A 27,584-nucleotide genomic window follows, 5' to 3' on the forward strand; every position below is an offset into this window, starting at 1 on the left:
CTCTTCCTCCTCCTCCTCCTCTGTGAACAACGTGATGACCATCGCTAGATCGTCCGGACTCCATGACACTCAGAAAGCGGAGCACAGCGTTCACACTGCCGAACCGAAGAGCGGGGATCTAATTCGGATTATGAGCCCAGTCCACTATGAAAATCTCCAGCTTTAGGCTCCAGTAATAGAAGAAAACCCCGCAGCTGTCACAGCCATCAGCGCATCGAAATGAACGGGACCACAGCTGCCACGGGTGGGTCGCCTTCCTGCCGCTTCGCCCACTATTTTGTCGTGTGTGGAGTGGACACTGAGACGGGCCTGGAGCCAGACGATGGAGCCGGTAAATACAGCAGATTTAACATTATAAAATAATAATTATACACGATCCTCTTGTTAAGCCAATTCCAATGTGTCTCATTTGGATTCAAAATCTGTTGTTTTGTTCGAAATGTTATTTGTGTGGGTGCCCTATTTAAAATAAATATATGTACTACTGTTTATATAACATTATATATAGGATCCCTCTGATGTAACCTTTTAAAAAAATATCCCTGCAGACCTAATATTGTCTAGGAAACATGAGTTAAAACAGATCTGGAAAACAATTTTACAGTGACGGCTCATATTTTTTAGTTATCTCCTTTTTGTCTCACCCTGCCTGTGAAAAACAAGGGACAGTATCCAAAATTTTATCCTAATTTAATGACAACAGTCCAGAATATTTTGTTGTTTTTCAATAATCCAATGTTAAACACTTGAATTAGGGTCTGCTTCATTATAGACAAACAACAACATCCTGTCCTGCAAATTAAGACTAGAAAACAGCTGGAAAATAAAGACCAAGAGGTTTTGCTATTTGGATTGTTCTGTTCTAAGCAGATAACAATCCATGTTTTGGCTTCTTTGCATAGCAGACATGATATTCTGTTATCTAAACCAGATTTGTTTTGGCCAGAAAAGGATGAGAAAGGTGTATGGGTGGCATCAGCACTGAACGTTATTTATTCCTTTTAAGGTGTTGTTCTGGTTGTTTTTTTATGTCGCCTGTCTGTGTCCTGGAGGTTTTGTGAGGAAACAGAACAGAGTGTGTTGAATAACTTCAACGTCACTTCCAGGTTGTAGTCCTGGAGCAGCAGACAATAGTCACACCCGTCTTCCTCTTGTCCTCTCCTTTAGAGCACCTCCTCAGGGGGAAAATGTGGCTAAAAGCAAACAGTTTTGGCTTCATTTGTGGCATTAAGTCATTGATGAAACTTTTTATTCAGCTCAAGCTCATCTATTTTTGGGGGGAAAGAATCCTTATTACCTTAGTCTTTGGCCATAAATTATAATCAGCATCAAATTTCTTTTAAAAGAGGAACACAATGTTCTTTATTCAGATTAAATGTTTGCATTTTAGCTGCTTTCAGTTTCATATCTTACAATGTAAGATTTTTGTTACACCTATTTTTTTATAAAAAAAATAACGAAAAATCTCAGATGGATATGAAGCTACAGAGAGCAGTCTATCTGTCGCTGTTCTTTCACCATCATGTCCAGGTTTGAGAAGCTGCTTGTTAAGTTTATTTTAATTTTTTTGTTTAGTGTCTTTTTAAAGTATTCTTCTGACAACAGAACATTGTCAGCCAGTGTTCTGTTGTCAAATAGATAAAAGGATTAATAGTGAAGTTTAGTGGTTTGAGAACAGAGCCGTGTGGTGCTCCTTACATATGTCGTGTATGGGAGATTAAGTGTGCTATCATGAACTGGAATCTGTCCTATAAGTGATGTGAAACAGCCGGTTGGTTGATTGCTTCCGAAACAAACTAATACACCTAATGCTTTGCTGAATCAGTTTTTCCTTGCATTTTAGATTTGGCTCAAAAAATCTTCAGGATGTGATTTTTTTTTTTTTTTTTTCCTTTTTGCAACTATATAAACACAAAAATAAGAATGATAATCCAAAGTATTCAAAGTTTTAATATGGATCCCTCCCTCCAGGATTCCTGTATGGTTAAAGTCACAAATCTAATGAGAAAAAAAAAACCTGGAAGAAGGATTGTTTTCATGTAAACTGTTTTTGTTATTATTTGCACTCTTAATCAAATTTAAATTCTTATTAGATTCTTATGCACAGCTTTCTAATAATGGGTTGCACTAAGCAGTTGGTCTGCAACCCCCCCTGCTGTGAGTGACCATACCAGTTGGTTGTATATTTGAGCTCCCCACAATCTGCTTATGTAACAGCAGGCCAGGGGGCTCTGCTCCTGCTTCTTTCAAGGGATTTCAATCTGTGTCTTTGTGAGGTTTTGTCTCTTTATAAGCAAATTCCTGAGATCCAGAGATTAAAAATCATGTGGACATGTCTTGTACAAGCCATGGTGAGGTAATACTGTATCACTCCTTTTGTGCATTGGTGTAATTAGTGAAAGCCCACCAAGAGACAATCTGCTCTTGTTAGCTTCTCAATGGATGCCGCTGTGTTTTCTGCAGCCTAATCAAATTTCACATGATGCTGCCTGTTGGAATGCTGGACGGCCGAGGCTTCAGGCCCGGTGGCGGTCACAGAGGGGGGAGGGATGACATCAGTGCAGCAGGGTGGGATCTCTGTAGCTGAACAGAGCTGCTTTAAAATGTAAAGCTGACTGCAGAGAGATGCAACCATTTGTCTAATAATAGATCTGATGCTTGTGTGCAGAAAATCCAGCTTGGGTTAAATATATTCTGAGAAACTTGATGCTAATCTCCTAAAGAAAACACATAGTATATGTCATGCTACTTCACCCTCTGGGAAAGGACAAATATATGATCTACTCAACCCTAGCCGATACCATTTTGTTATTTTTTTTTCTGTTGTCTTTTTGAGCAAGGTCCTGATTTTAGTTGAATCCTTTGTTTATATACAAAAATTGAAAAAAGAAAAGTGAAATAAAGACTATATTTCATTGCAAATATATTAATATGCCTAAAATTATATCACTGTTTTGTTGCTCTAAAAAAACAGATCCATTACTGTTTTATTGGGGTTTGTTGTGATAGCTCAAGAAAAATGTGTGTGTTGTTTTGAACTTGAAAGAAGTCAATAAATGGGGTTTAGGTGATAGAAATCGTCTTTGTAATAACTATAAAGACCTGGCTTTTCACTTTCACTGACTAGCCAGGCAAGGAGAGTATTAGAGGCAAGGAATGAAACCTCTAGTGCAAGTCAACAGCTGAGTTGGATAAAACTTCCAAAAAGGAACACTGTTATTTGTTTGCTCAACAAATCTGGCTTTTATGAGTGACAAGGAAAAGCTTTAGGGAGTCTTGTTTACAATTTGAAAGAAAGTGTTTTTATCTTTACATCTGAACATCCCAAAAATCCACAGCATGACTCCACCAACACTATGCTTCTGTCGTTACTTGGAAGCATGGTGTTGGCAGTGTCATACTGTGGGAAGATATGTAAAAAAATAAATTCATTAAAAATGACAACCCTTGAAGAAAGACTTCATAGAAGACACTTTGAATAGACTTTGGTGATGGGAAGGTCCTTCTTGCAGGATAGCAACCCTAAACATACAGCTATAGCTACACAGGAATGTATACATATGTTTGAATGTCCGAGTCAAAGTCCAGAGCTAAATCCAATTGAGAATGTGTGGTATTAACTTGAGGTGAGCGCTCCCCATTTGCTCTCCATTAATATGTTCTGAATAACAGTTTAGATATGAAAACCAGGCAGAGGCATGTCCTAAAAGATTTTCAGTTGTAATGTAGGTACAGTATTGTTTTTGTTAAATTCACATGTATGCCACTGTGTCATATTAGAAGGAAAATAACAAACTTAAAACCATATGACATTTTCTCTCCGCTTTTAAATTAGGCACCTTTTTATGTTGATCTATCACATTAAATTCTAAAAAAAAAAAAAAATAGATAGCCAACATTAAATTTTAATTTGCATTAGCAAAATGCAGCAAAAAAAAGCCTTGCAAAGTGGTATGTGTTGTTTGAATGTATATACTACTATATCACTGTTTTGTTGCTCTAAAAAAACAGATCCATTACTGTTTTATTGGGGTTTGTTGTGATAGCTCAAGAAAAATGTGTGTGTTGTTTTGAACTTGAAAGAAGTCAATAAATGGGGTTTAGGTGATAGAAATCGTCTTTGTAATAACTATAAAGACCTGGCTTTTCACTTTCACTGACTAGCCAGGCAAGGAGAGTATTAGAGGCAAGGAATGAAACCTCTAGTGCAAGTCAACAGCTGAGTTGGATAAAACTTCCAAAAAGGAACACTGTTATTTGTTTGCTCAACAAATCTGGCTTTTATGAGTGACAAGGAAAAGCTTTAGGGAGTCTTGTTTACAATTTGAAAGAAAGTGTTTTTATCTTTACATCTGAACATCCCAAAAATCCACAGCATGACTCCACCAACACTATGCTTCTGTCGTTACTTGGAAGCATGGTGTTGGCAGTGTCATACTGTGGGAAGATATGTAAAAAAATAAATTCATTAAAAATGACAACCCTTGAAGAAAGACTTCATAGAAGACACTTTGAATAGACTTTGGTGATGGGAAGGTCCTTCTTGCAGGATAGCAACCCTAAACATACAGCTATAGCTACACAGGAATGTATACATATGTTTGAATGTCCGAGTCAAAGTCCAGAGCTAAATCCAATTGAGAATGTGTGGTATTAACTTGAGGTGAGCGCTCCCCATTTGCTCTCCATTAATATGTTCTGAATAACAGTTTAGATATGAAAACCAGGCAGAGGCATGTCCTAAAAGATTTTCAGTTGTAATGTAGGTACAGTATTGTTTTTGTTAAATTCACATGTATGCCACTGTGTCATATTAGAAGGAAAATAACAAACTTAAAACCATATGACATTTTCTCTCCGCTTTTAAATTAGGCACCTTTTTATGTTGATCTATCACATTAAATTCTAAAAAAAAAAAAAAATAGATAGCCAACATTAAATTTTAATTTGCATTAGCAAAATGCAGCAAAAAAAAGCCTTGCAAAGTGGTATGTGTTGTTTGAATGTATATACATGAGCTGGTGATTACAGCCAAAGAGAAACAGATATTTACTACTTGATCCTAACGCTAAAACAAACCTCCCCCCTCCTCCCTCTGCCCCATTATGCGGTCAATAGCATCTACACATGTTGCTTATCTTCTCTGAGCCAATTCCTCTGTGGGAACATGCAACAGGAGGTTAGTGAGGTTTTATTTTGCTGGGTAAAGATGACGTAACTGCTAACATGCACAGGAAGCTTTTTCTGTTTTGATTTTATAATTTATTTTTCTAAATGGCTGTCTTCGTAGCCAGAGCGGAAATGGGTGCCATGGAAACAAGAATCCCACTCGCCTATAAGCCCCCTCTCGCTCCTTTAGTAAAGAACCCTGACTCCCCCTTCCTTCTTTGTTTCCTCCCACCTACCAAACTGACTCAGCCTAACGTGGGGCTGTGCTCTGTTCTCGCTCCATGCTGCAGTCTCCTGTCTAAGCGTCCTGTGCGTCATTTTGTAGGCAGGTGAGGCAGACTTTCCTGAAGCCTGAAACTACTGCGTCATACCTCACAGCAGACATAGGCATCTTAAAGTTGTCAGTCAGAGGCAGATTTAGTGTTGCAGAACTGGACAGAAGAGGACTGAATATATGTACTGTAACTATATTATGCATAAAAAGAATTCAGTTCATGCAGAATCTTAATGAGGAACAGTGATATATCCCTTTTCCCCCCATCTTTTTTTCTGTCCTCTTGTTAATGAGTTGCATAACCTTTACCGGGGTTCTTCTTCCATGTTTACAGCAGCATCATCCTTGCTGCCAACAAAAAAATTACTTTCTGTGTCCTCTCTGCACCAGACAAGGATATCCTGTCTGAGTTATGCATCTCTCCTCTTTTATGTACCATAATAAGCTCTGATTTCATGGCTCATTCCTGCACAATTATAAAAACAGCCTTCCACCTTTTCTCTGTCTGTCAGGTGAGGGTTTCGAGCAGAGCCCAATTCGACGGTCCTTCAAGTCAAAGGTTCTGGTTCACTACCCGGAAAACACAGACAGAAACCCCTTCAACAAAGATGCTGTCAACATGGTGAGGAGTTTGATGTGTTTTCCTACTCAACAGAGCTTAAAAATTGATTAGATCCCAGTTTTGTATTGCCATATAACTGTTTGCAGCATACCAATGAAGCATGGACGGAGTGATTTGGTTTGATATTGTCCTTGAAGTGCATTCACACTCTGCATGCCAATAACATCTGGCCACTTGATGCTTTATAATTGTCCTTGATGCACAACATTTTAATTGGCTGAGTCAGTGACAGTCAAAGGGCATTATCTGAAACCTGCAGAGAAGAAAAGTGACTTGTGACTTCTCAAAAAGACTTGTTTCATCATGGCTACGTTCACACTGCAGGCCTTGATGCTCAATTCCGATTTTTTTTTTGCGAAATCCGATTTTTTTACGTTACCACTCATATTTCCAAATATATGCGACTTGTATGTGATCTCTTGTGTGAACTGCAGTCATACGACGCAAGTGTCCCGCATGCGCAGTAGAGGACGCAATGACGTCACAGGCCAGCATGCTCTTTTTTTCCGGAAGTAAACATGGATGGTAGTGCCGGCGCTCATCTAGCGGTCTTTTCCAACCATAAAACTCTATCTTTTCAATATGGTTAAACATAAATACTGCCTTGGTTGTTGTTTTTCTTGCCGCTTCTGTGTAGCAAGATGCATAATAGTGACCTTTGTCGGGTATTAATGATGCCCAGGTCGGATGAATCCGACCTGGCCATTCACACACACAGGTCGCATTTGAAAAGATCAGATTTGTATTGGATTCAGGACCACATAGCCAAGTGGCCTTGGTTGGACTGGAAAAAATCGGATCTGTGTTGTTCAGACTGCCATGAAAAGATCAGATCCAGGTCACATATGGGCAAAAAAAATTCAATTCAGGCTGCAGTGTGAACGTAGCCCATGTCAACAGGTGCTTATTACATCAATCGACAGATGGCTTTAACTTGTAAAGCAGCTGAAATATTTAAAGAAAACACAAAATTGGTCATTTATGATTTAAAGATTTTATTTAAATTAGCATCGTATGTAATATTAGTTTTAAAGAAAGAAGCATGTTCTAAATTTTTTTTACATCATAAAATGCCATGTTTATTTCCTTTAAAGTATGTATAAATTAACTACAGATTATCTTAAAGGTATTTTGGAGGATTTTTTTAAAAGACCCGCCCTCTCCACTTAAAAAAAAAATGCAAGAGTATGCACAGGCCAATTTCTCCTCGTGCACACCCTGTTTAAAATGTGCTGTTCTCATAGCTCATACAAGCTTACTGTGTCCACATACAGCTGGGACTATATAGTGGACTTTATAGCAAACTCGTTTAACTTACTGTTCGGACAGATGATCACTGCTTCTTTGCTCTGTTGGTCATGTAAAACCTCTTCCACTGCACGGTGCCTGCGCCTTTTTTGTTGTTAGTCACCACAAGAGCTTTGCAAGCATAGCTCTCCTCGCAAAGGATTCTGGGATATATCTGCCTCTTCGGAGGCCTTTCTTTTCTTCTCATACACTTCGTAGACACTTTTTCTTATACGACCCTCTACCATTTTCAAAGAACCGCTGTGAGAAACGTGAACTTCATGACTGTCTGAAACCGTAGCTCACCACACATATGCGGCTGAAAGTGCGCATGCGCAGAAAAAGATAGCTAATGTGACGCACGTAGGACGGCGTTGCATAAACATATCACCAGAATGATTGACAGTTAGGTGGTCCACTTATTTAGATTATCCGCCCGGAAAATAAAAGCTCGTCCTTACCTTTAATACAAAGACAAAACAAATGTTTATGTTTTAATTGCCTGTTATTAGACTCTTTTAGTCAGATAAGAAAATGGTTTCTCTTCTTTTCAAAATATTTTGTCTATTGTGCATCAACAGCAAATGTTGTCTGACAAGATGAACCATATTTATTTTGATGGAGTTTCATACATCATTGATAGATTCTTATTTAAGTTTAAGCAGCATAACTGAAATAATTTTTTCCTACACAATGTAAGGGACTTTTTTTTTTCTAATTCTGCTGCTTTTTTTTGCCTTCAGCTCTGCCTGCCCAGAGGTCTGTCCTTCCGCACACAGGCGGACAGCCTAGACCCACAGTTTCACTCCTTCACCATCGCCTCCGATGATGGAACACGCTCCTACGGCTTTGTTCACACCTTCTTCGAGGAGGTGACTAATCCTCAGATTATCACAGCCATGCAGACTCTCTATCAGATGCACCACGTGGAGCACCACTCCTCTTCCTCAGTGTCCTCCCCTTCATCCTCTGCATCTTCCTCCGCTTCCACCCCTTCCACCTCCAGCATGGACTCACTTGCCAGCAGCTTGGAGGAGTCAGATGCAGAGTCTTTAACATCAGGAGTTTCTGGCTGCCTGGGCTGCGTGGGCTCCTTCGACGCAGCGCGTGACACGCTGTATGTATCCAAAGCCCTCTGCATCATCACGCCGCTCCCCTTTCTGCAAGCTTCACGACAGTTTCTGGCTCAGCTTCACCAGGCTGTAACATCCCAGACAGCTCCACCTCTCCCTTTAGAGAGCTACGTCTACAACATCCTGTATGAAGTGCCCTTGCCTCCACCTGGACGCTCACTGAGGTTCCATGGCGTGCAGGGGCCCATTGTTTGCCAGCGGCCTGGGCCTGGGGAGCTACCACTGGGGGAATATCCTCTGGGAGATGTGTTCTCTCTGCTGGGTGTGGACAATATGGTTAAACTACTTACCTGTGCACTGTTGGAGACACAAGTCCTGCTGTACTCCAAAGGTAAACAAACGATAAGTATACTTTCTGTAGTCCACTTTGCTCTGATTTTTTTTGTTTGTTTGATAGTGTTAAAAAAGATTATTCCTCTTGTTTTCTGCTACTTAATTTATACGTGCTGAAAATGTGCATGTTTACACTGATAACCAACCTAATCTGCAGATAACATTCCATACATTTTAGTTACAATCTGTTAACAATGAAACATGTGCATTTATATTAATTATATCTCTGTGATTGTTGATGAAGAATTAGGCATCAAGAAATAAACTGCATGAGTCTTGTAGCATCATGACTCTTCTTGAGATTGGATTCTTAACAGAGAGTTTATGAAAGGCTTGCTGGTTAAAATAAACTGCTTCACTTAAAGGGGCAGGTCAGATTTTGTGAAGTAGGGTCGTGCAAAGAGCTTGTACCAGTCAGCATCATACCTTGAGTAGATATTAGCAGTGTCCGAATTCAGGCCAGGAGGCCTTATTTGTAGTTTGATTACATCATAGCTCAGTGATAAGGTAGGATCTTCTGGCATTGCTTCAAGGGGGTTCATGTTGCATGCGTGGGTTCTCTCACCAGGTACTCTGGCTTTTTCCCGCAGTCCAAAAACATAACTGTTAGGTTGATTACATCTCTAAATCAGCTTAAGGTTGCATGTCCATTTGTTGCACTGCAATGAACTGGAGACCTGTCCATGGTGTACCCTGCCTTTCAACCATAGATTGATTAAGATGGTCACCAGCGACTGTGATCAGGACACATGTGGCAGATAATCGATGAAAGGATAGCTTTGTTTTCTTTCGTACCAAAAATGAACTTTCAATATGCTTTTAGGTGATAATGTAGCTTTTAGCTTCAAATATCTGCTCTGTTTATTATGCTTCTGGCACCTGTCAGCCCACCCATTGGTCGTACCTCCCTCTCTTTGATCAGGCAGCTTATTCTTTGCACATCAGCTTTAGTACACACCTGAGTATTACTACCAGCTGAAAGCTAAAAAAATATTTGTGATTCAGTCAGGTGTAAAAATGTTTAAAATTTGGCCTATCTAAATTATGTATTTACTCAGCAAATATGAGCTAAAATTGAAGCAAGGCTTTAGTTTTATTTAACTTTAAATTCTCTATGATATTTAGATAAATAGTTTCATTTCTATAAATCATACCTGCAACCTGTACAACTGCTGGAGTTCCTGAGGGATTTAAAAATAAGCAACATATATCTGATAGTCAGGTTTTAGACAATATTACATGTATCCTCAGTATTATGGATTCAAAATTGGACTTTGTCTCCTTGACAAATCTTTTCTAAACAAATAGTATTTTTTATTTAGTCCCCAGGCTTATATAATTTCCAAAAGAAAACTTTTCTGAAGCTCTTTAAAAAAAAAAAAATCAAAACAAAGAATGCTTACGGCAGGCCCTGTTTGACTTTTGATTTGTGTCCAGATAATTATAATTACGAACCCTCACCTTCCTTGGGCCAGCTCCTCCAGGGCAATCCCAAGGCGCTCCCAGGCCAGCCGAGACCCTCCAGCGTGTCCTGGGTCTCCCCCTGGGCCTCCTCCCTTAGACTAGTCATTGAAATAAATGAAACAAGAAATTTTAGCTTCTAAAATAGGTGTTTTATTTGTACAATTTTCTTTCTACGTCATGATAAAGGATATAAAAAATAAACAGGTTTTGGCTCCAATGGCTTCATGGATCTATGCCTCATGCCATATGGTTGCTAGGCAACAGAAGTTGTGCTGCAATGGAGACAGAAACGGCTAGAACTGCTGCTTCATTCTGACTTTGTGTCTGCAGCTCCAGAAGGACTGAACAAAGTCCTTCACAGGATGCAGCCTCTGGATTTGGACACAACTATAGTTTTAATGTCTTCAACTGTAATTAAAAAAGCATAATAAAGAGATGAATTAAACCTCAGAAGCGGCCATTTAGACTGCATTCTGCATTTCCTATCTTTCATCTCAGGTGGTTATAAAGATTTTGTTAACATGTATCATTCTCAGCTTCAGGTTTAACCACTCTAAATACTTTAGATCAAAAGGTAGAGAGAGACACACCATGTGTCTGTTGTCCATTACCACTGATTTCCAACAGGTTCCCTAAAACATGGGCTAAATGTAAGGAATAGAGTGCATTATGTCAATTATCAGGTGTTTTAGTTAAGTATTGCATTATGTCACAATCTCACTTTTATTTTTTATTATTTTGGGTCCCCAAGTTTAGTGTTATGCATATAATCTTTTAGGCCTCCAAAATGTACATCTATAGTGCACTTAGTGTTAAATGCAGAGTACATCTGGTTTCTAAGCTGTGATCAAGCCTCTGATTTTACTAGAATTCCCAAAATAATCTGACAGCCTGGTTTAGCTGGAGCTTGAAATTCATATGGTCCGACTCTCTGTGTTAAAAAGGCAACACTGGAATATTATCCACTGAAAGCTGCTTTTCTTCATAAATAATCACAAGGTAGATGCGTTATTTTAACAGGGCAGGGGTAGAATAATGACGTCAGTTTGTGAAAGTCATTCTCACAGCAGGACATGTTAGGTTTGTCTGGTCAGAATAGGCTGGATAAATTTGTATATTATGAATCATGGACCAACACTAAATTTACATAAGCTAAAATCCAAACATTACTGCAATGTAAAGATGAATCAAATAGTGTTTTTAGAATAGTAAATAAGAAAGATTTAGTAGCAAAACTTTTTTTTCACAGAAGTGGAAATACCCACAATTATTAAGATAAGCTAATGACTACTCATATCCTGTGTACAGAACCCCAATCCATTATTACATAGGATCTAAACAATGTAAATAATTAAAACATACGGTATTTTTTTGTGCATGAACTTAAAACAAAACTGTGTTTGAAGCAACTTTGACCTGAAAATAGACGATATTATGTAATCATTTATTTTGCTGTGCTTTTCTAAAGGGGGATTTAATTATTGTTGACAGCTGTTTTGAAATGTTGCTTTAAATGCTCTAAAGTGATCTCCTTTCTGGGTACAGAGGATTTATTAATGGTAACGGCCTCCTGTTATTGTCTAACTGTTCCTCAGACTACCAGCGTTTGATGATGGTGGCAGAAGGCATCACCACTTTGCTGTTCCCCTTTCAGTGGCAGCACATCTACCTGCCCATCATATCTACACCACTGCATCACCTCCTTGATGCTCCAGTGCCTTTCTTGATGGGCATCCAGCGCAGAGACGGAGCTCAGCGATCCTCCCTCCACCTTCCGCATGAGGTAAAAAGGAAGCTGGAAGTATTTTGGGTTGAAGATATTATGTAAAAGACCATTATCCTGTTTGCCTTCATTACATGCAAAAAAAGAAAATCTGGTATATTCTTGTATGCTCTTATATCAGTCTCTGTCCATATTTTATTAAATGTGTGCATCTACCAGCTTTACACATTAAGAGAGAGATTTTTTCCTTCTTACAAATTGGCTCAAACCTTTTCAGATTGATGTTTCACAGCTGCAATTTTCTAACCTGACAACATATGGCTGTTGTCAGGTTAGCAATTTTCAAGTCTTCTTACAGATAATCAGTCAGTAGGAGGACAGGGATTTGACTAGGCAGCCTTAGATTTTGTCTAGTCTATTGTATAATTGGCTGCATATTTAGGGCCCTAGTCATGCTTAAAGGTAAAACTCCTTTTAATTCTCAAGTATTTGCCGCCTTTAGCAGGTTGATTTCCTCTCAATCATCTGAACATAATTAGTGTGTCTTATCACAGATTTCTGATTGGATTTAGCTGTAGACTGTGACTTCCTAGTGCTTGTCATGAAAACATGAGCATTTAAGATTTATGTTTGTAAAAAAAAAAAAAAAAAAAAAAATTACCATATTTTACTTTCAACCTTCACAATTGTTTTCCAGTTTGTGTTCTCTTTTATATTAGATTCTGATAAACACTGTAATAAACATTTATTTCAAGGAATATTTATTTAATTGGAGTTGCAATGGAGTTGCACTCAAACACAGTTTAAGGATTCAGATATATATGCATGTTTTTAAAAGAAGCTTCTTAAAGCCTTTTTACTGATGAGATGCTTGCTTCATGCTGCAATAAACCCACTCAACCCCCCACCCCTCTGTGATTGGCTCTGCACAATCCCTTGGAGCTGTCCTCAATTCACATCAATGCTTGCATCCTAGATTGCTTTATGCTCCATGATTGTCTCGCTGAATCCCTTTTGAAGTTGCTCTCGACCAGAAAGGAGGCCGCGGTAAGACTGCTCCAGGGGGATGAAAGCAGAAATGAAGAGCCTGGCAAATCCATAATAATGGGCTTTACTGAATAATTAATAGAAATGAAAAGATATGCATTTTTATTTATCATTAATTATATGAGTATGGTGGCCTTTGAGCTTGAAGTGCTGGCTTAATGAACTTAACTGAGTTAAAACATGTTTCCTTGTTTTCTTTTTTTTTTGCTAACATAATGATTCAAACTTAGGACTGGGTGGATGATGTTGCAGAGAGCTGACTAAAAGTGCCGCCTCTTCAATGTATCTCCTTGCATCCCAGAGGGTTTAAACTGTCAGCTTTGGGTCACTGCTGAAGGTTGCATTGATGCTGACTGCTGCTTACCGGGCAGCTTTTCTAAAATCCCTGCCCCTCTTTTGGTATTCTTTAGGAACGCTTTGCTCAGCAGATTTATGGATTGTATTGCACAGGTTTTCATAGCTTGAGACTGACAAAATATTTTCCTGATGTATCTCTTGTTGCAAAGATAAGCCCTCAAATGATTACATCTTTCTTTATTTCACAGCTAATTGGAGCTAAGCCACATTATCTACATAATTATGCTGATTATGTCCTGTTATGCTGGCTAAGGTAGGCTTTTATGTTCTGTTCCGTAGGCGAATCTCTGTTTTGTGGACATTGACAACCACTGTGTTGAAGCCCCAGAAGACATCCCACTGTTCCCAGATCAGACTGAGCTCATACAGGAGCTAAGTGAGGTACTGCTGAGTTTTGGACTCCCTCCATGGGGAGGAATGACAGCAAAAACCACAACGAGCTCCACCTCCCCACGCCTGAGCAGCTTGGTGCTGGAGGACCTGATGGAGGACAGGAGGAATGGGAACCTGGGAGGAGAGGAGCTGGCTGTGCTGGAGAGGCTCCAGGCTCTAGCGAGGAGATGTGGAGGAGAAAAAGCATCAGAGGGAGGAAAGACACTGGAGCACGTGCTTGAAGAGGAGAAAGAAGAGCTGAAGGCTGCAAAGTTAAATGTTCAGCTGAGGGAGGTGTTTGCTCTTCGTTTCGCTGCCATGTTTGGCAGATATGAGGACTTTATTGTCAACAGTGCAATGGATTTGGACTCCTGGTTGAGCAATAGAGAAGGCACTTGCAGCTTTGACAAGGTACTTCAGCAGATAACTGACACATTACTAAAACTACTGGTAATGCCTATTCAACTAACAGATCAACAACAATTGTTGCTTTAGGGTTCTTTTCTTTCAGTTCAGCCAGCCACACACTTGCACTTCTTATCCCGGTTCCTGGAGACCTCCATGTTTTCCTCCTTCATCGATGGGAAGGTCATATCGCGGTGGGTGGACCGGGAGCCATTGCAGCAGCTGTTTGACAGCCGTATGGAGAGAGAGCGACTGTATGACATAAGCGACGAGGAGTCCCGGAAACGTCCTTACAGGAAATGCACCACTCTGTTTGAGTCAGGTACTGAATGTGCAGACCTTCATACACTATATTGCCAAAAGTATTTGCTCACCTGCCTTGACTCACATATGAGCTTAAGTGACATCCCGTTCCTAATCCATAGGGTTCAATATGACGTCGGTCCACCCTTTGCAGCTAGAACAGCTTCAACTCTTCTGGGAAGGCTGTCCACAAGGTTTAGGAGTGTGTTTATGGGAATTTTTGACCATTCTTCCAGAAGCGCATTTGTGAGGTCGCACACTGATGTTGGACGAGAAGGCCTGGCTCTCAGTCTCCGCTCTAATTCATCCCAAAGGTGTTCTATCGGGTTGAGGTCAGGACTCTGTGCAGGCCAGTCAAGTTCATCCACACCAGACTCTGTCATCCATGTCTTTATGGACCTTGCTTTGTGCACTGGTGCACAGTCATGTTGGAAGAGGAAGGGGCCAGCTCCAAACTGTTCCCACAAAGTTGGGAGCATGGAATTGTCCAAAATGTCTTGGTATGCTGAAGCATTCAGAGTTCCTTTCACTGGAACTAAGGGGCCAAGCCCAGCTCCTGAAAAACAACCTCACACCATAATCCCCCCTCCACCAAACTTTACACTTGGCACAATGCAGTCAGACAAGTACCGTTCTCCTGGCAACCGCCAAACCCAGACCCGTCCATCAGATTGCCAGATGGAGAAGCGCGATTCGTCACTCCAGAGAATGCGTCTCCACTGCTCTAGAGTCCAGTGGCGGCGTGCTTTACACCACCGCATCCGACGCTTTGCATTGCACTTGGTGATGTATGGCTTGGATGCAGCTGCTCGACCATGGAAACCCATTCCATGAAGCTCTCTGCGCACTGTTCTTGAGCTAATCTGAAGGCCACATGAAGTTTGGAGGTCTGTAGTGATTGACTCTGCAGAAAGTTGGCGACCTCTTCGCACTATGCGCGTCAGCATCCGCTGACCCCGCTCCGTCAGTTTACGTGGCCTACCACTTCGTGGCTGAGTTGCTGTCGTTCCCAAACACTTCCATTTTCTTATAATACAGCTGACAGTTGACTGTGGAATATTTAGGAGCGAGGAAATTTCACGACTGGATTTGTTGCACAGGTGGCATCCTATCACAGTTCCACGCTGGAATTCACTGAGCTCCTGAGAGCGACCCATTCTTTCACAAATGTTTGTAAAAACAGTCTGCATGCCTAGGTGCTTGAATTTATACACCTGTGGCCATGGAAGTGATTGGAACACCTGATTCCAATAATTTGGATGGGTGAGCAAATACTTTTGGCAATATAGTGTATGTCTTGAGTTATATAACGGTGAGCCATTATAATTGAAATATGAAATTATAATTATGCACTACTTAGGCTGATGTGACAAGTACAAATGAGGGCTTTATTCATATTTACTAATTCCATCTGCTCCATATTGGTGTCATTTATTGATGTATTGGTGAGAACATAGTGCTTTGATTTATGTTGTTTTACAGTATTTTTCGAATAAGGAAACAGAAAACCTGCGTAACTCAATTTGATCTACTGATTCTCTCCTCCTGGTTTTTTCCACACTCATAGTTTGCTTTTTAAAAGCAGAGAGATGTTTTTGTGTATTTTTTCTGAAGAACCTGTTTAAACATATCATGCTCTCAACTTGTTTCAACATTTAAACACAAACTGCTTCAAGGTGTTCTCATTCCCGCGTTAACCATGTTTGATGGTTTTGTTTTATTAAAAAAATGACATCAGATTATTTTTCTCCTTGCTTGCAGCTCAAGCAATCGAGCGCAGGCTGCTGAAGAGCGACCACACGGCCATACACCCCCACCTGCTGGACATGAGGATCGGCCAGGGCCGACATCACCCAGGATACTTCCCTAAGCTGCAGGCTGACGTTCTTGCACAGGCGTACAAGTGAGCCTTTAATTTCCTGTTGCTAGTCTGCTGAAATACTGGTATCTGTAAGACTTTAACAATAGGTTAAAGAGGATGGAGGGCATGGAAATATAACTTTGGACAAGTACAGAGTTTTGACATGAAAGACAGGGCTAAAAACAGATTTGTTCTAAAAAAAAAATCCACCAGAAAACAGCTGTAGAAGTGCAGGAGCAACAAACTAAGTTCAGATCCTAACAGTATGTATTCTCCATAAGCAGCCTACCTAGAAACACATCACTACCAATACATCCCTATGGCAAGCTAAAACACTCAAAGCATCCGTACACAGATCTATGCTTTTATAACAGTACATTGTATTATTTTCTGTGTCCAGGTATTCTAGTCGCGTAAAAGCTTCACGTAGGACTGAACCCAGGAGGATAACTGCTTCTGAACACACTGGATCGGACATTGAACCCAAACAGGTAAAAATATTTGTTGTTGACACACAGCTATACATACTCACACCTCAGAAGGATTGTCATTTATCTGCAGGTCTTTTTTATTCATAGAAACCCAATTTTACAAGGAGAACCATCAGACAGTCAAAACTCCTCAACCCGTCACCCGAAGTTGTCTCTCAGACCCACAGGGAGTTTGTTGATGGTCTTTTGCGGGAATGTCGTCTGAAGGTGAGTGTTCTCATTCTCTGCTCGGATGGAGGTTGGGCACTTTAAAACAACTCAAGGATAATGGAGTTGATCCCTCTTTTTTTGTGCTTTTCAGACTAAGCGAATGCTGATGGAGAGGATAGGGAAAGAGTGTGTGGAGCTGGGTCAGGGAGAAGCCAATATCACCGGGCTTCAGGAAAACACTCTCATCCACGGTCTGTGTGATCTGCTAGAGAGGACCTGGGGCCACGGCCTGCAGATCAAACAGGTCAGACATAGAATCTGACAGACCTCTGCAAACACAACACATCTCACACTGCTTTGATGGTGATAAATGTGTTTGTGATGAACAGGGAAAGTGTGCAATCTGGTCCCATCTGCTGCACTACCAGGCTGCTCAGGAGAAGATGGAAGCCCCAGTAGATGTAGCAGGTAAGAACAGCAGAGCTTTACTGTGTTTTTTTTTTTTTTTTTTTTTTTTCATTTTTTAAGTTTGTGTGCAAATATATTACAAAGCTGACTTTTCTTTGTTTTTGTTCAGGTTCAAACTGTTTGGACCAGAGGCTGTCTGAGGATGGCTCTTTGCTCCAAAGAGGATCGTTAATTCAGGACATGAGGTTTTTATAGATAAAACATATTTCATCTAAAGATATAATTCCCTGACTTTTTTCTGACCTCTCATCCTTGAATTTGTGTTTTTTTAAATGCTTTAGGTTTATCCAAACCATGAGAGACGATTTGTCTGAGGTGGGCCAGGCCAGAGCTTGGATCCATCTGGCTCTGGAGAAAAAAATGTTGTCCCAACACCTCAAAGAGCTGCTGACAAACCAGGAGCTGCTCAGGTCTGAATTTACTGCTCTATTATGGAGCATGTATCCATCCTGAATTTAACAGAACAATCGCCATTCATGCATACATGCACTTAGACCAACAAATAGTCAATCAGAGAACAAATGTGTTTTGGATTTTTTTTTTCTGCTGCATGAAAGGACTCTACAACAAACTATGCAAATACCTACCGTATTTTCACGACCATAAGGCGCACCGGACTAAAAGGCGCACTCTCAGTTATGTGTCCCATTTCTGTATTTAACACACACATAAGGCGCACCGGACTATAGGGCGCGTTTTTTATATACAGGTACATGTCCTCTACTACCTTTAAATACCTCTACTGCGTATTTAAAAATACAGCGGGGGCAAAACTGAGTATGACTGTGCTTTATTCATGTATTTATTACAAAGTATTAATCAAACCTGGCAGCTGGCCGTGAGACAGAGACATCGCAGATGACACAGCGCTGTGGTCACTCCTAAATTAACTTAAAATCCTGAAACCTGCTGACGGAATATGTTCGCTTTTATTGCCGGTATCCTGGTGCCTGCAGCTAAAATTATTTAGATGAAAAACACCTGCCAGCAGCCGCGGTGAACCCCAGGCTGCCCAGCCTACAGGCTGCTGATGAAGAGATTTCTGCTGTCAGCGCACCGCTGGTATGTGGGGGTCTGAGCGCCTCCGACAGAAATAGATAATCTGGATGAACTGACTGCAATTATTAAGTTTTCAGGTGGACTTTCTCACTTAAAAACATATTAAAACTACTTTATTCCCACTGATCACAGCAAATATAGCTGCAAGATTTAGATTATTTAGATGAAAAACACCTGCCAGCAGCCGCGGTGAACGAAAGGATTTCTCCTGTCGGCGCACCGCTGGTATGTGGGGGTCTGAGCGCCTCCGACAGAAATAGATAATCTGGATGAACTGACTGCAATTATTAAGTTTTCAGGTGGACTTTCTCACTTAAAAACATATTAAAACTACTTTATTCCCACTGATCACAGCAAATATAGCTGCAAGATTTAGATTATTTAGATGAAAAAACACCTGCCAGCCACCGCGCTGAAGAGGAGGAGACGCGGCCCAGAGGCTGCTGTTGAATTAAGTTTTCAGGGAGAAAAATACAGCGGGAGCAAAACTGAGTATGATTGTGCTTTATTCATGTATTTATTACAAAGTATTAATCAAACCCATCAAAGTCATCATCCTATGTTTCTGAATAAAACAGCTGCGCTAAATCAGACATGCCAGTTTCCCCTTCTTCGCTGTCAGTCACTTTCCGTGCAGCGCAGCTCCTCAGAAATAATGCCGGCTTTTGCAAAAGCTTGAACAACAGAGCCAGCAGACACTTTAGTCCAAGCATCTACAATCCATCCGCAAACTGTGGCGTAATCTGCCCGGCGCTGCCTTCTTATCCTGAAACTGTGGTCTCTGCCGGTCATCCATCGCTCCCACGCCGCTCGCAGCCTTACTTTGAACGGCCGGTTCACACCGATGTCGAGCGGTTGAAGCTCCTTTGTCAGACCCCCGGGATAACGGCGAGCACAGCGTTCATTTGATTCACCTTTTTTTCACATCGGCTGTGAGATGGGCACGCAGCGATGGTGATGCGTGGAAAAAACCACCTAGTCTTCTCACATACACCTGCCTCAGCCACGCATCCATCCAGCCTTTTCCATTTGCGTTAATATCATATGTCATCAGAGAGCTGTCTGTCTCGCTTGCGGCTCCCAGATCAGCTTCTCTGATTGGTTGATGCGGCGCGTCCAGCAGCAAAACTTCAATTTTTCCATCTCGAGCAGCAGCAGCGCGTTGGCGGCGCTTCAGATGCTTAAACGCTCCCGACGTGCTGCACCAAAATGCGCTGCGGGACCTTTTGCTGCACCTATATGCGCGTCAACCATTGACTTTGCATGTAAACACGCTGCTTCTGCTGCACCTGCTGGGTCCGGTTCACACCGATGTCGAGCAGCGTTAATTTGTTTCCCCATGTTTTTCACATCAGCTGTGAGATGCAGCTGTGAGATGGGCACGCATGGAGTTACATATTAACAGCGATGGTGAGGGGTGGAAAAAAAACACCTGGCCTCCTTACATTCAGCCACTCTTTCATCATCTCCTCAATGAGGTGGTCTCAAAAGTCGCAGTTACAACACACATAAGGCGCACCGCACCATAGGGCGCACCGCACATTTTGAGGAAAAAAAAAGACGTTTAAGTGCGCCTTATAGTCGTGAAAATACGGTAAATTAAAATGTTGGAGGATGGGCCTCTCAGCTGCTTGTTTTTAATTAGTTCTCCACAGAGTTTAAACTTGTGTTGACACAGGAACAATGAAGAGGGCACAGACATATGACAATTCCACTTCTCATAAAATTGCAATCTTTTTGTTTGTCTTTACTTAAAGTAATTATTGCTTTTAGCTTAAGGACTGGCGTACATTAGACTTTAAAAAGCACCTTTAAATCTGCTAACAAACACTGAATTTGGAGTCTATTACTTTTAAAAGCTTAATATGCTCCTAGTATACTTAGTCTCTATGAAAAAAATATGCCTTAAATTAAAGTTAAACAAATACATTTTTGATTTAGGGTTAGATAAAATATATATATTTTTTTAGTTTTATTTCTATTTTTTAGAACAATAAATATTTCAAACATTATGAAATAGAATGTGCCATGTCTATAATTATTTACGCTAATATTTATGTGTGTTTTCTTTATTATGTATTATTATCTTCTATATTATTTAAAGTGTTTGAGAGAAACTCAGACAAAGGAGGGAACTGAAATCAAATTCCTTGTTTATTTGGACAGATTTGATAGAAGGAAAAAGGGCAGAGTTTTAAGCCGAATTATAGAGACAACAAACTTAGAAATACTCATTTTATCTTTTACTTTTATTTGACTGAGAAAAATAGAAAACTTGTTGAAACCAGACAATTTTTCTAACATCTTAATAATTAAAAGACATTTGAGTGAGGAATGTAACAAAGCTACATAGAGCTACGGGTTGTAGATATTTGCTCTGAATGAACACCATTTTGTTCTTGTCTTTTGGTTTTTAAACATCCTCACAACAGCTCAGGTTTCACATGGTAAATTCTGTAATATTTGTACTTTTTCTTTAACGGTAGTTATTCTCCATACTCCATACCTATTTTACATTAAATTCCAAGTTGAAAGAAAATGAAATCCGTTTTTAAATCAATTTTGTTACATTTTCTTAAAAAACAACAAGTTTTTGATTTTCAAACAGCTGCATTCCTTCATTCATTTGAGTTTCCTTTTAGAAACTTATCCACTAGTTTGTTTGTTTTTAATATATCCATTTCATAATTTCCCGACAGGCAGCTGTATAAACCTCATGCATTCCTGCTCTGCGAGGAAGAGAGAGAACAGTTTCTGTATCACCTGCTCTCCCTCAACACTGTGGACTACCTCTGTTTTACCCGCACCTTCACCTCCATCAGTAAGTCCTATAAACCTGACCACCGGAATAGTAGAATTTACTGGCAGTCCTGTTACCCTAAAGGACACAAAGAGACACTAACGTTCAGCTTTTAGTTGTGTTTTACGACATGCATCCCCACCCATCTGACTTTATTGCCAGGCCTTTTGCCAGGTCCTTTTAGAGTGTCAGAAAAACATTTGAATTTATAGAGAAGTGTTAAAAAAAATGCACAAAAATCCTATTGGTGTCCTTTTTCTCCTCCTTAGGTATTCCGTACCGCGTTGTTATAATTCCCATGAAGAAGCTGAGCATCGCCATGGCAACAGTTAACCCCTGGGTGTGTGTCTCTGGAGAGCTGGGTGATTCAGGAGTTAGGCAGATCCCAAAGAATTCACAGGAAATCTTTTTTCAGGTTTGTACTCCAAAACAACCCAAAGAATAAAAAGATGGTGGCTGCCTTTAGGGAGAAAAGCTCAAGATGAAGTTTTTCATAAATGTTTAAAGAGATGTGCATTAGATGTCTGGGTGCACCATCCAGAAAGATTGGTATGAATTTAGGATTTTTACTGTCTGTGCATTAAAAATTTAACATTTTGTATTTTTGATCATTTTGTGGTTACGATCACTGACTTTTTATTTAATTTAGACCACATTGGGTTTTTTTTATCATGCTTTTAATGCTGAGTTCTTTCATGCTGTTTTACTCCAGGAATAACTGGGTTCTGTGTCAAGCATTTTTCAACATGAGCACAAAGAACAATTTACTCTAGAAACTTCAGAATGATGGACAGAGAGGGCTTCCTTTTCATTTTTCACTATTTTTTTAAATTTTCTATCAGTGGGCCGATAATGGGCCTTTGTGCCAGGCTTTCTTTTCATACACACAGAACCAGCAACAGCATCACAGTATAAGAGTCCCCCCTTTGTCTGTGTTTATCCTGCTTCATTCTGCCATCAGTCATAAACAGCACTTTAGAATAAGCCATTCATTCTTTATTAATGCTTTAGGTAGCCTATTTGCATGAGCAAATTGCTTTCACTAATAGCAATTTGCTGCTTAAAGGGACCTTATTGATTAAGTAATCACAAAAAAAGATTTATTTTTACATTATCTGTTACTAACCTACAAGGAAGTGTGCATTTTATGAGGTTTGGTTTTAAAATAAGGTTTCAAAAGTTGTCTAAAATGCCTTACCGACTTTCTAAAGCTGACTGAATATTGAATAGAAAAACTGAATATAGGAAACTGAAATGTAAAAACCTTAACTGACTGACAGAGTTTAAAAGAAAACTGTCAGAAATTTACCAAATTTAAAGTTAATTTGGTAAAAATAAATGTAAATCTCCTACGTTATAACAGAAAATAAAATTAAAAATATGAATTACTAAACTTATTGTTTGTACCTCTTATGGGTCTTTACTTAAGCTAATTGTAGTCCTAAAAAATGTTTCAAATTCGGCCAGTCTGGACCATCTGGATAGATTCAGTGGGTATTAAAACTTGATAGATGATTAAATTATCAGAAGTCTTTACTGGTAAAAAAAAATAAAAAAAATCTTAAAAAGGCCTTAGTTCCTTTACTCTCACTAAGGTCCACAGATTTTTCTAAAATAGGAATGCAAAAGCTTTTTCTCTCAGAGCAGACTTGATATAATGAGATCCTTAATCTGCTTCTTCTTTTAGTGCAAGAACCTGGGCCGGCTGAGCACCTTGCAGCTGGGAGTTCAGGAGAACTCGGGCCTACTGGCCAAGTGTCTGATCGACTGTGTGGTGGTGTACAACGAGATCACAGGACACACCTACAGGTGAATCTCACCCTCTGGTTTTACCCCTGCTATTCCTACTATTGGAATTATACCTGTGTGCTTGGATCAGATAACATTTTAGGAACAAACAGTCCAGGTGGGTTTGACATAAAACTAGGGATGAATGTGTGGAAAGCGAAAGGGGTCTGGCTGCAAACCTGAACTGTCAAGACCCAGACCTGCCCTGTTAGGACGCTTTGTTGCAGATCTGGCCAATGGGGTCTCCTGCACCGTCAGGACCGGAAGTTTATTCCCGATGTTTTATTTGCCGCCTTTAGGAATAGCATGTAGCACGTTTTTCACATATTTTTTTGCTTGGTGAGTGCTCACTTAAATGTCCCTTTTCCCCACCTAAAGATCAAGAAAGCTGCGTTTTTTTATCATATATTTCTTGGGTAATTTCTTTTTACCTAATACAACATTATGTGTCTCTTAAAGACACATGCTTCAGTTGGGACTCCTGCTGGCACTTCGCCAAAAATCAAAGGCTTTACGTCATGCTGTGAAATCTGCTGTTTCATACTTCCAAGAAAAGAAAATGAATAGACATTTGAAAGTTTATTTTGTATCTACTGTTTTCTCTGATGTCCTGGGAAAAAGAAACAGTTTTTGACTATCTTGGTGATGTATTTCACAAAGACCGTGGACTGCTTTGTTGCCTATATAGCAAAGAAATCCATCTCCGGTCCTTAAGGGCTGTTGTGTTTTAGTTGTGACCCTCCTTCTGTAAATCATGATTTTAATGGATGAATTAGCTCCTCACCTTGCCATCAAGTTCTGCAGAAAACTGGAAATCATCATTACTTAGATTCAGCTTTTTTTTACACCAGGGAGTTATCTAAATCATACAGGACCATGGTGTTAGTCATAATGACTTTGGAAACTGGTGTGTGATTTTGAATTATGAAATACAGGGAGATTTAAAGAGGGCTGTACTTTTAAATTGTAACTAAAAGCAGTATCATTTTCCAAAAATAAAAAAGACAAAGACTGCACAGGGAATTATGGTTAATGGCCCCCCACCCATTCTGTAAGATCTGGGACCTCATGTATGAAGTGTGAAAAAACCTACAGCACAAAGTTTAATATAAAACTGGAGATGTATAAAAATGAATGTTGTGTGAATATGTGCGACAGTCCACGCAAACTTTTGACCCACCAAGAGAATTGACGCTAGCTATGCAGACTTGTTTCCAATTGACAATCACAAGTTAAACAGAACTAAACTCATAGCGGATTTTATGATTTAAACCTCGACGGTGACACTGAATTACATTAAGCCTCATACAAACACATTACATTCCTCCAAAATCATGGAAATAACCCAAAATTGGAATACATTTTGTGGTTTGAGTCACAGCCGGAGGAAACAGAATATGTTTCTATGTGATGAAAATTGTGTTTTCCTTTGGCAGGTTTCCGTGTGGCCGATGGCTGGGGAAAGGCGTAGGTGACGGCAGCTTGGAGAGGGTCCTCATCGGTCAGCTGGTGTCTCCTGGAGCTGAAGAGGAAGCTGGGAAGTGGTCAGGAACTCCTCCAGAGCTAGCGTCTCCATCTCAGAGTGTCAGAACAGTATTGGGATCGCTGGGTGGCCGAAGCAGTACGTTACTGACAAAGAACACAATAGCTGACCTACTTGTTTGTGTCACGACATGCTCTGGTTTCCACTTGTTTTTTGAAATGGCATTAAAGATGCTCAAATTTCTGCTTGTGTTGTCAGGAATGCACTCTGCTGAGGTGCAGGAGGACCTGAGGGAGGCGGCCAACAACCTTGTTAAGCATTTCCACAAACCTGAGCAGGAGGTGCGTTTCTGTGATAGTCTCATTATTGTGTATACATCCATTAAACATTGTTCACTTCATTTGAGCTGAAAGCCTGACACGCTGGTTAATTAAGGGGAGCAGAATTCTGCACATCACTGTTCATTATCTACATCCCTCAATGTTATTTTTTCATGTGTGAAGAAAGCCCTGCTAATGTGAAAACGAGTGAACAAACTACATTTTCCTCTTTTCAGCCTGTTTCTTACTAAACCTTTTTATTTGTGTAATCTCAGAGAGGGAACCTGACAGTCTTGTTATGTGGCGAAGGAGGACTGGTGCTAGCTCTGGAGAAGTTCCTCCTCCACGGGTTCAGATCCAACCGTCTTTTTCAGAGGAATGTTTTTGTGTGGGATTTTGTGGGTAAGTCAGTTCTCAATGAGCGTTTGTGCTTCTTGTCTCCATCTTGTGGTTGTCAATGGTAGTGTCTCATATAAGGTTTCATGCAGCAAGGTATGACTGAGCATTTGTTCCTCATGTAATCTTTCCTCATAGAAAAAGCTGTGGTTTCTTTGGAGACAAACGATCAGATGGGAGACCTGCAGGGATCAACTCTACCAAAAGGTCCACCTTGTGACTCGCTGTGCCGCTACGTCCATGCCATAAACACTTCTCCCCGGAACATCGGGAAGGAGGGAAAATTCCAGCTGTTTGTCTGCCTGGGAATAAGGTGAACCTTCATTTCTTTTTATTTTTTCCCCTATTTTTTAACGAAGAGGTAGAATTTAGGCAAAGTAGCAAAAAATTTAAAGGCAACATAAATCACATGAAATTTTAAAAGAAAAGAAAAAAAAAGCTATGACCAGATCTGTTACGCCTACAGTGTAGGAGATTCTGTGTGCTGAATAAATAAACTGACTTTTAAATCCTTCAGTCCACACCTGTAATTACATTTTTGTCTAAATTGCCTAAAATTTAGTTTAATGACTAAAGAAAGTTTGCAAGCAAAGTTTTTGTCTACATAGTCTAACCTCCATCAAGAGTGTATCTGCTAACCAAACCTGCTCTATTGCAGTTAGATTCAAAGTAAAAAGAAAACCAAAACATTTTAGAATTAAATTCAAATGAGAAAGCTGAAGACATCAGTACATGTTGGATTTAAAGGAACTTTGGACAAACAAAAATACATTTTACAGAGTTGTCATGTCAACAAAAGATAATTTTCAGGGTCTGTTTCCTTTATACTTTGGTGATGCCATGCAGGTTTCATTTGTCCGCTTTTAATGTCTAGGTGAGAAGAGGCTACTCCAATGAAATATTAACTTATCAAAGACATTTTGGATAATTGATAATGAACATTTGACCTCCTTAAAATAAGCTTCTTTAAGATAAACTATAGTATATGGGTTTTGTTTTAAGTTAAAAAACTTCCAACTTATTCAGATAATACTGACACCATTACCAAGTGTTATTTGTCCATCTCTGCAGGGACCGGCTACTGTCCCAGTGGTTCCCCCTGCTGGCAGAGTGTCCCCTAACAGCTCGGACATATGAGGATGGAGCTCTTCTGCGGGACCGGGCTGCCCTACACTCCCTCTGTCGCATCCTGCATACACTGAACGACTTCAGCATTACCCTGGAGGCAGCGCTGGTCAAAGGGGTCGAACTCTGACCATGAAATGGAAACGCATGCACCCTAAAGAGTTCAAAACTACTGAAAGGAACAAGATGCATCCAGACTCTTACAACATTTTCAGCAGAATTTTAAGCACCAAACATATCTCTTTATTCACCGATGTAAAAGTATTATATCTGCTCCAGGAAATAGTCCTGTGTTCGTCTACACTGTGAAATCCCCTCGAGGAGAAAAGATTGAACATGCAGAAAATATCTGCTTACATGATCCGTCTTATAAAATATTTTAGAACAATTGTAACTATTTCCTGCTGTGTTGCTTGCACTTAATATTTAAACATGCATGGCCAGAATCTTTGTTTCATTACTTTAGGTGTTGTAATCTGAAGTGCCATTGCTCAGGCCTTATTAACCATCATTTATTTGATATCTAAGTGAATATTGTTGAGAAAATTAATGTTCTCCCTGTATAATTTATGCATAAAAATGTTACATGAAGCTCTTGTTATAGTATCATGTCTGGCCTGGTTCTTGTTTTTTTTTTTTTTTTTCAGTTTTGGGTCATGTGCTGAGCAGAGTCTGGCTTATGAAAAACCCTAGTTGGATCCAAGCTGGTGTCCTTGTTGTGTCATATCTAGTCCTGTTTATTTCTCTGTCAGGAATCCTTCTCACCAATCTCGTTCACTGTTAATAGTCATATGCGTCAGATTTCTCTTAAAGTTGCGCCATCCATCCCATCTCATTTGTTTCCTTTTTTCAATATGCAGTAATATGTTGTTAGCATCATTTTGTAGGCCCACTTTCCCATGTGGATGATAGACATGCTGTTTAATTGTCTTATAAGATCAAAAGAGCACAGTTTCATTAAAAATGTGAAGGTATTTTAATGTTGCATTTAATTTAACAGATAAAGATATGTGAAAACAGATCTGCACTATCCTGCAAGCACCATGTACCCCATTATGACCAAGCCTCTGTTGTTTAGATGCAGATTAGAAAGAGCAATAATAAGTTATTCATGGTTTGTGCTGTTGAAAAATTAAAGTTCTTGACACAGATGA

General features: G+C 39.9%; 1 protein-coding gene across 1 annotated transcript; it reads left to right on the plus strand.

Moving 5' to 3' along the window:
• Window positions 1–27,584, plus strand: LOC119792998 (DENN domain-containing protein 5B-like). Its single transcript, XM_038299901.1, has 21 exons — window positions 1–331; window positions 5,956–6,065; window positions 8,096–8,816; window positions 11,878–12,065; window positions 13,689–14,192; window positions 14,277–14,508; window positions 16,251–16,392; window positions 16,751–16,841; window positions 16,929–17,048; window positions 17,143–17,295; window positions 17,381–17,459; window positions 17,569–17,644; window positions 17,741–17,869; window positions 21,218–21,339; window positions 21,588–21,733; window positions 23,006–23,127; window positions 24,543–24,727; window positions 24,848–24,930; window positions 25,185–25,311; window positions 25,444–25,618; window positions 26,377–27,584. The coding sequence occupies exons 1-21, from the start codon at window positions 220–222 to the stop codon at window positions 26,558–26,560; spliced, it is 3,801 nt and encodes a 1,266-aa protein (XP_038155829.1). The 5' UTR covers window positions 1–219; the 3' UTR covers window positions 26,561–27,584.

The sequence above is a fragment of the Cyprinodon tularosa genome, unplaced genomic scaffold (genome assembly GCF_016077235.1).
Source record: "Cyprinodon tularosa strain WSP-4 unplaced genomic scaffold, ASM1607723v1 ctg44, whole genome shotgun sequence".
Taxonomy (NCBI): domain Eukaryota; kingdom Metazoa; phylum Chordata; class Actinopteri; order Cyprinodontiformes; family Cyprinodontidae; genus Cyprinodon; species Cyprinodon tularosa.